The 13,045-nt window shown below is 47.2% G+C and overlaps 1 protein-coding gene across 4 annotated transcripts in view; it reads right to left on the reverse strand.

Annotated features, from left to right (window-relative positions):
• Positions 1 to 620: 620 nt before the first annotated feature.
• The window catches only part of SPECC1L (sperm antigen with calponin homology and coiled-coil domains 1 like), a 46,342-nt gene continuing 33,917 nt past the window's right edge, over positions 621 to 13,045 (reverse strand). For all 4 annotated transcript variants that reach the window (XM_087913528.1, XM_026717059.2, XM_087913527.1 and 1 more), the window contains 4 exons: positions 8,360 to 8,462; positions 3,939 to 4,055; positions 3,635 to 3,694; positions 621 to 3,011 (listed from right to left, as the gene is read on the reverse strand). In XM_087913528.1, coding sequence (XP_087769654.1) covers positions 2,922 to 3,011; positions 3,635 to 3,694; positions 3,939 to 4,055; positions 8,360 to 8,462 — 370 coding nt within the window. In that variant the 3' untranslated portion in view covers positions 621 to 2,921. The remainder of the gene's footprint in view (positions 3,012 to 3,634; positions 3,695 to 3,938; positions 4,056 to 8,359; positions 8,463 to 13,045) is intronic.

The raw sequence follows: 13,045 nt of genomic DNA on the forward strand, positions 1-13,045 counted from the left end.
CTCTGGCAGGCTTTGTTCTCTTCCATCCCTACCTTAAGGGCAGGTGCCAACATTTCATTCGGGGAGAGCCCACCTCCTTGGGCTATGGAAGACTCCAGGGCCCTCCTCTGCGCGTCCCCCGCCCCCTTTATGAAGGTCCCAGGTGGGACCACCTGGAATTCTGGAGCTGGATGTTACTTTTATGGGATAACCCTGTGGTCTGTTTATGCCTCTCGTCGTCACAGGTTTTGATCTCTATGGGAGACTCCGGCTTTGGATAAGATGAAGACACTGAAGTTAAATCCAGGGAAGACCTGAGGGGCTTCCTGGCTGGTGATGATTTCTATCCAGTCGTAGACTTACCTGCTCCCCCTGGAAAAAGCAGACTTGGGGGGGAGGGGGATATTGGGCCTAGGCTTTCCCCAAGTGCTTAGGTGACCACAAGGTGGCTAAACTCCCGTTCCTTTTGGAAGACAGTCCTAAGGATGAGCCACCTGAACTCCCACTGGGCAAAGGAGAAACACAGCCCCCCCCCCCAGTCTCCCCACTCCTCAAGGCACCTCAGCAAAACTTCCCCAAATAACGAGGAAAATCAAAATACTGGCATCTAACTGGAACACAGAAACATTGAAGAGACTAGCTTTTTTATCGCATATTCAAAATATTTAATAAGACAAACGTAACAAGAATATATTTTTACATAAGTTAATTGGTTTTTAGAAGATGGCTAAAGAATTCAAGAATATTTAATGTAACAAAGAACTCTGTTAAGCGATCTTCTATGGTAGAATGAGAAGCTCCTTTAGATTTCTTTCACCCTTTTGAGTGTTTTCCTTGGTAAAATATTTTTTGTGGGGGGTGAGATCTTAATATACAATTCCATCTTTAACAAAAGTTACAGATCGTCACTGCCAGAAAGCCAGCCTTCCCTGTTCTGTAGGCCTTTCCTCCTTTGCACATCTCCCTTCCACCGACGCCTCCTTCCCTCCCTTGAAGGGCAGAGAAAGAATTAATTCCTGGAGCAACTCCTGCATAAAACTCACTCGCCTCGCTCTTCCTGGGCTACAATGAGTTGCCATCTGCTTACGAGAAAAATATACGTCGTCTTCTAGGATGCAAAACAGGGGGGGTGGGGAGAAACGGGACACAAGACACAAGGCCTCATCATTTTAGACTCCGGAAGGAAGAAGAGACCGGAAGGCCACCTTCCTTCCAGCACCGTGTCCAGAGACTCCAGGGGCGGCAGTGCCCCGTTTGGCGCAAAGACTCCCTTTAAGACCAACAGAAGACTGCTGGGAGGCGTAGAGCCAGCTCCCCATGGATTTCCTCTCATGCTCTCATCTCCACAGAAGGAATCCCAAGGCAAATTTGTCGGGTATTTGCGGGCTCCTTTGAGGGAAACCAGAAAGCGAGCGTTGGGAGTGGGGAACCCACGAGGCAGCTGACAGAGGTGAGCTTAAAAGAGTTTGTAAAATGTTTTTTTGCACTGTGAATGATGTACAAGAGGCACAAGAAAAATTCCTGGCTACATTCTTCAGAGTTCATTCTGACTAGCTTCAGGACCGAGTCTGGTTTCAGTGCCCGTCCAAGAGCGTTTTCGAGGCTAAACTGTGGGACTGGATTATATTCTTGACAGCTCAACACACCAAAAACATTCAAAGTCCTCTGCCAGGCACATCGAAGAATGCAGAATGCACGTTGAGTGGGAAAAAGCAAAGTACATTTGCAAACGCGTGTTCAAAAAGGCAAAAGGGGTTTGGGGAGATGACCGCTTGGCCCCTCCAGGGAAAAGGGGGAGGGGGGAACCCCTTCTTTCATTGCCCAGCAGTGAACCCTGGCGCTGCTTCTTTGCCAAGGCCTCTCGGGGGAGGGGGGGGGCCTAGACACTCCCTGGTCTGCTGGAGGCTGCTGCTGCTCCCCCCCCCCCAAGCGTTGGGCCAGGCTGGTTCAAAGCCACAGGCGGAGCTCCCAAGTTGTTCTTCCGTCTCCCGATGAGGATTAATTCCACCTATTCAACCAGTTTTAACCCAAAGAGCTCAGCCTGCAGAGAGGGGCACCCATTCCTCCTTTAAAGATGCTGCACCGGGAGGGTCCCGGAAGCCCCCTTTCCTTCAGCCCCACATGCAGGAGCAGCAGCAGCTACATGGGGTGGGAGGTGGAGAAACTGCGAAGCCACTTGCAAGACCCCACAGGGGTTAAGATCTTCGTGGTGAAACGTTGAGCAGTTTTTGAAAAGCTTATCCTGTCCTGTGACCCAAACATTCTCTTCATCTGAAACAAACTTTATCCGAAGCACCGTTAAAAAGAAAAGCCAAGAAGGAAAAGTTAGTTCTTCTCAAGGAAAAGTCAACAGATCTCCATGTGGTCGTCTCCTGGAATCTGGGGGGGGGGATATGCCTGCTCCCCCAGACACCCCCCCCCCCATTTAATTGAGGCAGGACCTTTATTACAATCGAACCTTGAAAGAGGTCGCCTGAAGACACAGACTCCTTGGCTGCGCGCAGCCCTGGTCAGGTGGCAGCACCTGCAGACAGGTGAACGCGGCAAGGAAAAGGCACCTGTGCGCTTCTTTTAGCTGAAGAGACGGAGATGATCTCCAACGGCTTTGACGAGGTTGCAACAAGCCGCTTCTCTTGCTCTGGGGAGCACTGGGGGTGTCACAAAAATAATATTTACCCAACATTTAGGGACACTTTCTAAAGAAAGTCTTTGTGATACAATCAGGTGACCTTCTTTAGCCTTGTGCTTTTTGCAGCTTATATTCGGTTTAGTCTCTGGCAAGAAAAGGACGAAATCTTCGTTAACACTTAATGCTGAGTTTGCCCAATCGTTCTGGTAACTAAACCTGGCTCGCTCAACTGACCGGAGGGGTCCACCAAAAGAGGTCAGTTGGTTTTAGGGCACAGTCTTTGAGTTTCTGCTTCTCTCCGCTTGTCCTGCTCTCAGGTTTCAAAGTATTTGTAAATTGCCGTGACGTAGAGCATAACGTTCTGCCAGTCTGGACGCTCCGTTCGTACCATTTCATTAATATCCTACCAAGAAAACAAGAAGGGAAAAAAAGGAGAGACATAAAAAAGACGCCAGTCACGTAGAATTAACTTCTTCCCCTCTGGATACCAGCTTGTCTATAAAAGTAATTACATTAATAAATAAAACTCCGCAGGCTTTCGGAACAGAGGCGGCTGCCTCTGGAAGCAGGTCAGGGCCTGGCTGGTCCTCCTTACACTGAAGGCCCCAGCTGGCATTCAGACAGTCTGGGCCGCCCATCTGCATGAACCAGTTTCAGCGCCCATCTGCAAGGAGAGCAGGCCCTTGTGATGTCACCAGGCCTTCCTGTTGGGCTGGGAGCGGGAGGCAGAGAGAGGGGGGAGGGAGGGAGGGAGAGAGGGAGGGGGAGGGAGAGAGAAGAGAGAAGAAGGGAGATAGGGAGGGAAGGAGAGGGAGCACTTTGCACCAAGATTTGTTGCTTATTCTCGGCTGTGCCTGTGAGTGACAGGCACAGAAATGGCAACTGATGACCGGCAGCTGAAGATGCCTGCCACCTCTGCCCTCTTCCCGCTCCTCCCTTTCGCTGCCCTGCACAGGATGCCCTTCTCCATGCCCCAACCGTGCACTCTTTTCAGTGCCCAAGACTGCTGTCTTTGCAAGGACTTACCAAAGTGGATTTGATGCCAACGCTCTCAGCGGCCTGGAAAGCCAGCGTGAAGTTTCTTCTCTGAAACAGAGTGAGACGGGAGGCATATAAATTTAATAAAGAAGCATACCTGCAGAGCCTCCCTCAGACACAATCATTCCATGCGGGACGCCTGCTAGGATGCAGGCCAAGGAGAAAGGACCGGGGTGCAGCCTTGTCCGGTTCCTGTTGGGCCTTTGCTAGGAACGGCAGGGTGTACAAAGGGAGCAGTGAGGGCGGCTTCTGGCACGGGCTGGTTCGGGCAGCTCCCGGGCGAGTAGCATACCTTGTCCTGACTGTTCAGCTCCTGGTAGGGAATGTGCGCTGGGAGGTAAGTGTGGAGGACAGCGCAGAACGCCAAGCCATCGTTCCAGCTGCTGCTGAAGTTGGTGATATCGATATTCTGAAATGGGGGAACCAAAAACAGGTGAGGGACAGCACATCTTCCAGGAACGAGGGGCTTACTTCCTTAGACCCAAAACACAAGTCAAGATAAAACAGAACCGTAAGCGAGTAAAGGCAATGGAGGCGGTGAGAGGGGGAGGACCCTGGGCTGCCAGCCTCCAAGAATCACAAGGGTCACTTAAGCAATCAAAGCCCATCTGCACCCGACTCAGAACAGGAAGCCAAGCTGGAGCCTCCCTGATGGATGGATGTCTGTCTGCTTCAGAATTCCCGCTGTGTCTCTGGATCAAGGGATGCCCTGCCTGACTGCTCTTCCCTCCAGGCCTTGCCCTCTGCGGTGACGAGAAGGGATGCTGGAAGGAATACCTGGCGGGCCCCTTCGGGGTGCTCAGCTTTTCTGGTCATGCAAGCATCCTCCTGCCCACCCCAGACCTCGTCTCAGGTTCTCTCTGCATCGGTTCACACCCTGCAGCTTCAGGGTTTCCATCAAGCAAATTGTGAGTCTTTTGTAGAAGTAGCGTTTAAATGTTGGGCTTATGGAAGGAGAGCCTCTTTCAGCCACTGACACGAACCGCTCAAGAGAAAAAGTTTTGCACTGCTTGTTTTGCTCTGTCACAGAAAACGCCTCCGCTTGGGTTCCTCTCTTGCACACAGCTCATCCCCGGGTCAGATTAAAGCCCCAGAAGAGCAGCGGATAAGAGATCCCTTCCATCCCTCTGATCGCTGTAAGCTGACCTACAGCTTGTACCTGAGAAGTCTGAAACTGATGCAGCCTCAGGAATTTTAAACAAGCTTGAAAGTGGCTTCTTCTTCTTCTTTTTTTTAAAAAGGATACAAGATTCTTACAAATGCAGCGGCTGGAAAGCAAGATGTGCGCGGTGTTCTCGCTCGATTTCGTTTGTCGCGTGGACGATGAGAAAATGCTTAGCACTCGCACTCACTTGGCTGGGATCTCTGCCACAGGCAGTCATCTCTGGCAGCCCTGCAGTTTGCTTAGGTTCTTGAAACACTTGGGGCTTCCCCTGATTCGGGGGTTTATCTGAGATCATTTCAACTGTTTAAGGTCACCGGCAAATGCCCAACTAGGTTTAGCATTAATTCTAAGCAAAGGAAAGGTAGAGGAAGATTTCTCCAAAGGAGCCTGTAGGAGTAACGTTACAGGAACTGCTGACTGACGGCAACCTTGCCACCGTCCATGGCACTGTTTGCTCAATTTGCTAAACCAACAACAACTAAATGCCGAGGGCTTATCTCTCTCTGGGGGATGCTCAAACACAAAGGCATGAGGTATCTAACATTTTGCCGAGAGACCACTTAGTTTACACAAGTTGCTAAGTTTCTTTCTCAATTAAATACATTTGTCAGCACAGAAATGTTGGTATAGGTAACTATTGCCAACCAATACTCGTTAAGCAATTGTATTTCTCTAGAGGCAGGATTAATTCCACGATTACAAATGGGCACCAGGTTGGTTTATGTATTTGTTAACCAGACAATCCTTCTCTGACAACAATATTCTGTTTATTCCTTTCTATTGTAAATGGAAATGTGTATCAGAATATCAGAAAACTACAGTGATATTTGATAGCTGTAGAAACAAACCGGTGGATCAACTGCCCTTTAATGGAAGCTGCAGCCTGTTTCAGGGCCGAGAAAATGTAGTCACAAGGTAAATGGGGAAAAAGGAATCCTCCAGAAATAACTGAACTATTTGCTGAATTTGGAAGTGTAAAAAGAAATAGAACAAAAAAAATACCCCACCCATGAACAAACCTATCTTTTTATAGACATACCTTGATTAAAAAGATGTATCTAAATATAAAATATACAAGGCAGAGAAACTCAATTCCCCTCCCATAAAATGATCCCAGGTGATGTCGGAATTCTTTGGAATTCTCTCTCCTGCCACCCTCTTTTCCTAGTCACAGAATTTACTACTTCCTGATATTTCAACTTTACTTCACTAGAATCCTCTTTAAGGTGCCTGTTTGGGATTCATAATACTGTAAACCACTTGACTTCGTTAAGGAAAACAAAAGTATAAAAACCAAAGAATTACAACTTGTCCTTCATTCCTTAGGTGCTTTCTTTATCTAACTGGTGTCAGATCCACCAGAAACACCCTTTTGGATACGTGGCGCTGAGATTATGAAATGAAGCAGACAATCCCATGATGAAGGCTTGCTTCTCCGAACAAACACAACAGTGTCCAAGGAATCCTGCAGGCTCCCTACTCCTGCCAGACCTGATTCAGTGCAGAAAATCCACACCTGGAGCACTGGGTGGTCTATGCTATTAATCATGGGAGTAGCAGACAAATTGGAGCTCATATGCCTCAACCTTCTTTGGATACATTTACTTTTCTTGTTTACAGTCCTAGATCCATAAAATAGAGGCATATTTAAGACATGGGGGAACCCCGCCCACCGCCGCCCCAGACCTGAAACAATTAATGTTGAGAAGAGGATATCAATTGATGTCTACGAGCCCCAGATAGATCTTGTCGAAAGAAGACTAATCTCCTGATCAGAAAATAAACTGCAATATCTAATTGAGCTATGATGGCACAGTGGTCAGAGTGCAGTACTGCAGGCTCCTTCTGCTGACTGCCGGCTGCCAGACGTTTGGCAGTTCGAATCTCACCAGGCTCCAGGCTGGCTCAGATCTTCCATCCTTCTGAGGTGGGTAAAATGAGGACCCAGATTGTTGGGGGCAAGAGGCAGACTCTGTAAACCACTTAGAGAGGGCTGTAAAAGCACTGTGAAGTGGTATGTAAGTCTATAATTGTTATTGCTAACCACCGAGTTAGGAACATTAGGGGCCAAGGGTAGCACAATGGGCACAGTAGTTACTTGGCCTCCGTATCTGAGCAGACACACATAGAACTCCACAGGAAGTCGGTGTATTTGCCTAGAATGAATGTCCAACTGGCAGCCCGTGGGCTGGATGCGTCATGTGCAGGCCACACCCACCCCAGCTCCGCAAAGGGAAAAATCGTCATGGTAGGTCATGTGACGGCAACATGACACAGCAAGTTTGACACCTGTGGCCTAGAGACTCCAGAATAAACCAACATAAAGGACAATGGAGAACCTACTAGAGGACAATAATGCGGGTGGATGTTTTTGACTATAATTGACTATAAGGGAAACATTTGGTGTTAATTCAAAACAAAATCTCTGTAAAGATTTTTCTGTCTGATGCAGGACCCAGAGTTTGCGTGTCTTTAGAAGCATTGCTTTGTAAAGCTGGATTGCCAGCCTGGTTTGTCTTACAGCTTGAAAGGATTCTCATGAAAAACGGCCTTTTGTTAAAGTGTTGGTTAATATCTAAAAACCTTTTTCTTCCTTCTTATCCAGGACCACACCTATCTCTTGAATGATAAAGGAGATTCATTTTTCTGTTTAAATTCCATTAAAACTTTATCTGGGTTGAGGGATGATACTGTCTTGAATGAGAGGGAAGAAAATGCCAACCGACTGGAGTCCGTTTGCCTTCCCAGGGATGGTAAAAAAAGAGCTCCTTCAGGAGGCCAAGATGAACCCAGGACTCAGCCTTAGAAAGGTGCTTCAGCCAAACACGGACAGGGCTCCATGTGAGGTGCAGCCAAGCTCTGATCGAGCCAGGCCTTGGTGCTGAGCAAGGGTCGCTTTCAGAAACTTAGACTGAAGAGCTCTTTAAGGCACTTTACTTGGCTGTAGTTATTGCTTTAATTCCTGTATGCTACTGCAGTGACTTCCAATTTGCCCAGAAGTATTTGATGTAACAAAAATCTCTCTGGGCAGGTGATCAACAGGTGTTGCAGCTAATTTCCTCCAGAGGCTTCGGCATCTCCGGGTTTTTGATAGCACTGATTAAAATGAGTAGCCTTAATGGTTGGCAGGCTCTCTTTCTGGATCGCCCAAAGGAGAACAAAGAATGAGAGGACTGCCGTGTGGTTCTTTTGAGCAGGGAAATAAACTTCCACCGTCTAAGAGACCAGCAGAGATTAGTCTCCGCTGCTTTTTGGCTTTTTCCTACTGAGAGGCTCCGTTCTGCGCTCTTTCTCTTCACATGCGCGTGAGGAAAAACCAGCCATTTCAACCTCTGGGAACAGGAGTGTCAGCTACTCTGCCAGGAACGATATTTACCTTGTGCAAAGTAACCAGCGTAGCTATTAATAACTGTTCAGCTGGGACGCACAGGATCTGTTCCTGCAGGCACAGGACATACCGGCTCCCCCGCGGCGGAGGTGGCGGAGGGTGGCACAGCCTGGCTCCCCCCTTTCCCTCACCCGCCTGTGCTCCAAACAGCCACGCTTACCTCATAGCCCTCGGTCTTCTTCTGGCACCACTTCAGCAGAGCGTTTCTCTTGGAGCCCCCGTACTCCCTCGCCAGGGCAGACAGAGGGTCTTTCCTCTCCTCCCTAGAAAGGAAGGAAGAGTGTTTGCTCAATGGAAGCCCCCCACACATCCAGAGGGCCCACCTGCCTGCTGTGCCATGCCTGGGCAGGAGGCCCTGCGCCAAGAGCCCCTTCCGCCACCAGGAGCGCCCTCGCCTAAGAGGCTGCAGCCAGGCTGGGTGGGTTGCTCAGCACGCCGGGGGCAGATTTGGAAAAATGTGGGCAAAACGGGCCTTATATATGTATGTATGTATGTATGTGTGTGTGTGTGTGTGTGTGTGTGTGTATGTATGTGTGTGTGTGTATGTATGTATACACACACACACACACACGTTTTTGCGGATATTTATATGTATGGTATTTAGGTTTCTTCGGGTATTTTCCCATGTCTTAATATTTGTGCTTTTATTATAGCAACATTTCAGCATGATCTCATCTGCCATCCTCAGGCTTGTGTATTGGGTTCTTTTTAATCTTGTGTGTCAGGCTTGGCAGCCATAAAAAAACATTCAAATAAAGCAGAAAGCCAGCACCAAATTCAAACAAAAAACGGCTATCTATCTATCTATCTATCTACCTATCTATCATCTATCTATCTATCTATCTATCTATCTATCTATCTATCATCTATCTTCTACCTATCTACCTATCATCTCTCTCTCTACACTTATCATATTTATCTATCTATCATCTATCTATCTATCTATCTATCTATCTACCTATCTATCATCTATCTATCAATAATGGAATCAGTCAGAAGCGTTTGATACATATACATGAGATGTAAGCGTTCCTAAACTTTAATCCAAATTTAGAGAATCAACCGATAACATCTCCCTGCAACTCCTGGCTGGCTCAGAATGTCACCTTGACCGGTTGGGGCGTTAACTACTGAGGCACCCCCTCCCCGCCCCCCGAGGCAACGCAAGTGGGTGGCCACCTGGGAAGAGAACAGCCTGACATCTCCTGCAGTCATCTTAAAACCCAGAGAGGTCCCCTTGCACACGGAGGGGCCTCCCTGTTCTCTGGCCAAGAAGCAGAGGCCAGGCAGGAGCCAGGCACAGGTCGATGGGTTGCAATTCTTCTGGGAGGGGCAGCAGCCCTGGAGCATTCATGCCCCCTATTCATGCCTTTCCCAGGTGCATGGAAGTCCCAGGAGGCCTTGCTTGTGCTGACACGGTGGGGGAGGGGATGAAGCTTGAGGCAGAAACCCCGCATTTCACAGGGAGGCCTTTTCCTTGAGAAAAAAGGAAGGGGCGCATAACAGCTGCCTCCGGGTCCGGAAATGTACAGACATCTGGCAGTGCCATGGCCAAATCCAGGAGGACCTTTTCCTGTGCCAATTGCCTTGAAAGCAACAGGTGGTTGTTTATTGCCCAAATCCATTCATTTCAAACTTGGAAAGGTAAACTCCTCCGATCGAGTCTTCATGATTCATGCTGTTTTCTTTTAAAGTTAATTTTAATTTACAGGCTGCACAATGTGAACGTTGGGGCTCTGGGTAGTTTACAATAAACCGGAAGACAAGAAAGCAAAATAAACAATGAAATGGCAAAACCCACAACAGGCCATATTGTCCCTCGGCCTTGGCTGCTTGAAGATGTGTGGGCTTCAGTTCCCAGAATTCCCCCCCTAGGAGTTGAAGTCCACACAACTTCAAGCAGCCAAGGCTGAGAAACCCTGCAACAGGCGATGATGGCGGCTCCCCTCCAGGTGGGGATCCAGGCTTGGAATGCCTTCCTAAGGTGACCTGGGTTGGGGGCCAACCATGTGTCAGGAGGGGAGGGGGCTGTTCCAGAGGGCGGGGACTCTAACCAAAAGGCACCCATCTCAGGTCCCATCAGAGGGTCCAGTTTCAAGGAAGGGGCCCAAAGTGTGCCCGCCTGTTAGCAGTGCGTGGAATGGGCCAATGCCACACCATGCAACGTGGCAGCTGTTTTGCTGCCTTCTTCCAGGGTACTTTTCCAATTCTTAATCCAGCCTGACATTTCCCACCTAGGACCAACCATATTAGGATCTGCTTATGCTCCCTGGGATCAATCAAGGATGCTGCACCTCCAGATGGAGAAAGGCTAGTCTTCAGGGAACTGCTTTCTATCACCCAAGTTTGGAAGCGGCAGAGAACAGCAAGAAGCTTGTTTCAGCCTCTTTCCAAAACTGGATTATGATTATTTTTGTATTTCACTAGGGATGAGCAAAATTTTGTGTGTGGCCCTTTTCAGGAAGCCTGTTCCAGACACAAAACTGTGGGTTTGGTCCTGGGCATGGATGTGGAAGAGAAGCGTTCAGGCCGAAGGACAATGAGGCAGGTGGCGCGCAGTGGCTGTGGGGAGATAGGAAAAGGTGGCACAGGGGAGATTGAGGAGAAAGAAGGAAAATGTCAACATCCTTGAATGGGGTCTATGACAATTGCCCACGGCCAACTTGCCATGAGATAATTCGGCACAGCCAACCCACTGCGGGACAGGAGTTATACTAATATCAAAGAAATGGTGGAAAAGAATCACGAAAGGAAGGATGCAAAAGGAAGGACAGAATGAAATGCGAATGACAAAAATTAGTTTTCATAGTAGCTGGCACGGAGAACCTCACCTGACAAACCAGAAGTCTAAATAATGATTTCTGTAGATCCTCTAAAGTTTCAAAATGTGCTGGCTAATCTGACTTCCAGGGCCCACTAGTTTCTTGCCATTTTCAGAAAGGAAATGCATGGAAAATATAGCGTAAGTCTTCAAGTGGTGGTAAAATTAGTTCAACGTAATGTTTCGAAATAAAGAAAAGCATTATATTCAACCCACCAAAAAGGGGAAAACCTGCAAACATCTCTCTTTTGTTTTTTTTTTAACTTTCATAATTCTGCAATTCTCTCAGTAGCAAAACACACACCCCCTCCCCCTTCTCTTGTTTGATCACTTCTCCCCTACTTTGAAGCCGATACGATCTATTTAGCAGTCACCAGCATGCTAAAATGTGATTTAAGAAATGGCACGTGTTATGTTTTGTGGGGCTTCCTCACTTCCACCTACCCAGCCCAGCTCAAACCCATTTTTCATTCTCATTCTGCACCCATTTTGAGTCAGTCTGTAATCCTAAAAATCTTCAATGTCTTTGCAATGATTCCCTAAAATTACCCCTGCTTTGCCAACCCTGCTTCGTCGTCGATGGGTCTGGTGATTGATAGAGTTTTAACTAGATACCTATGGATGTAAGAACATAAACTACACGTTTAAGAATATTTTAAAAGTCTAAACCAAATCTTTCTTTAAAAAGAAAACAAAAATCTAACCACCCGTAACACTGCAAAAGAACAGTACAGCTTGTTTCTAAATTCCAGAGAGGAACACATTTTATGTCAAGTTCTTTGTTTTGAAAATAATGTTTCAGGAAACAAATAAAATGAGCTGGGTGGACACAATGAGAAGTGGTTTACAACAAATATTAATCTTACCAATGAGTCTGTCTGTTAGGTCAACTGCATTCCAAGCCCAAACCAGTTTAACTGTTTTTTATGCTGGCATTATAGACCTTGACTAGCCTATTGTTTAGCCATACTTTTTTTCATTTCTAAAGATAACCTTATTTTAATACTTATGTATCTAATAAATTGTTTAACATCCATACTAATATATTAAATAAACATACAGAAATGGTTTAATAACCTATCCTTTCATCAGGATGGCACTACGAATTTACACCTGCTTAGCTCAAAGTAAAATATCTATTCTTTATAATGTAATTGTCAACCTGGGGTGCTTTATTGCAAGCTGGACAAAGCTGGCTTGAATCAAAGTAACATCAGTACGAGTTGAAGGTTATGATTTTATGGGGTTATATTTTATATTTTGATATTGTTAGCTACTACAGTCTTGGGAAATGGGCAGCTTAAAAGCAAAACAAACAAATAGTTAAGTATTTTAGCAGACAAACCACCATGTGGTAGCAGCTACTAAAAAACAGATGCTAGTTTTAGCTACATTAAAAGAAGCATTCTTGTATTCAAATCAAGCTACCTCATCCTATGTTAGCATTGTATTCTAGAAAGCTCTTTTTTCACTAATCAAGATATTCAGAATAACCCATCCAACATATATAATTCAATTTGAAAAAGAAAAGGAATTTTGTTGAGAACCTGTGGAGAATGCCAAGCGGTGGTGGTACTTGATCGGTTCTTCCCGGTTCTGGAGAGCCGGTAGGAGCAATGAACAGCGGAGACCCAACCGGTTCTCTCCACTGCTCTGCTGTTGGGCCCACCCACCGACCCAGGCTCCCATACTCCCCTTTATCCTCCGAATTTGAAGCGCAGCTGCTTTGCGTGGCACAGAATGGTGCTGTGGGTCAGCTGCTTAAGTGACCGGGAGATCGTGCAGGCTTGCAGGAGGCGAGTTAGAAATGCCTCTGCGCCTGCGCAAATGGCGCATTTGGCACGCGCGTGCACACAAAGCGTGTGCACACACGCAAAGCGCACCCACCAAGCCCCACCCACCGAACTGGTGGCAACACCATTTCAATCCCACCACTGATGCCAAGGCACACCAATCTGATAAACCACTTGGAAGGACAACCAGTAGGAGAAGCACCCAGGGTGGGGTGGGGGAAGGGACACGTCT

Source organism: Pseudonaja textilis, chromosome 15 (assembly GCF_049901715.1).
Source record: "Pseudonaja textilis isolate UNSWEBS1 chromosome 15, rPseTex1.2, whole genome shotgun sequence".
NCBI lineage: Eukaryota > Metazoa > Chordata > Lepidosauria > Squamata > Elapidae > Pseudonaja > Pseudonaja textilis.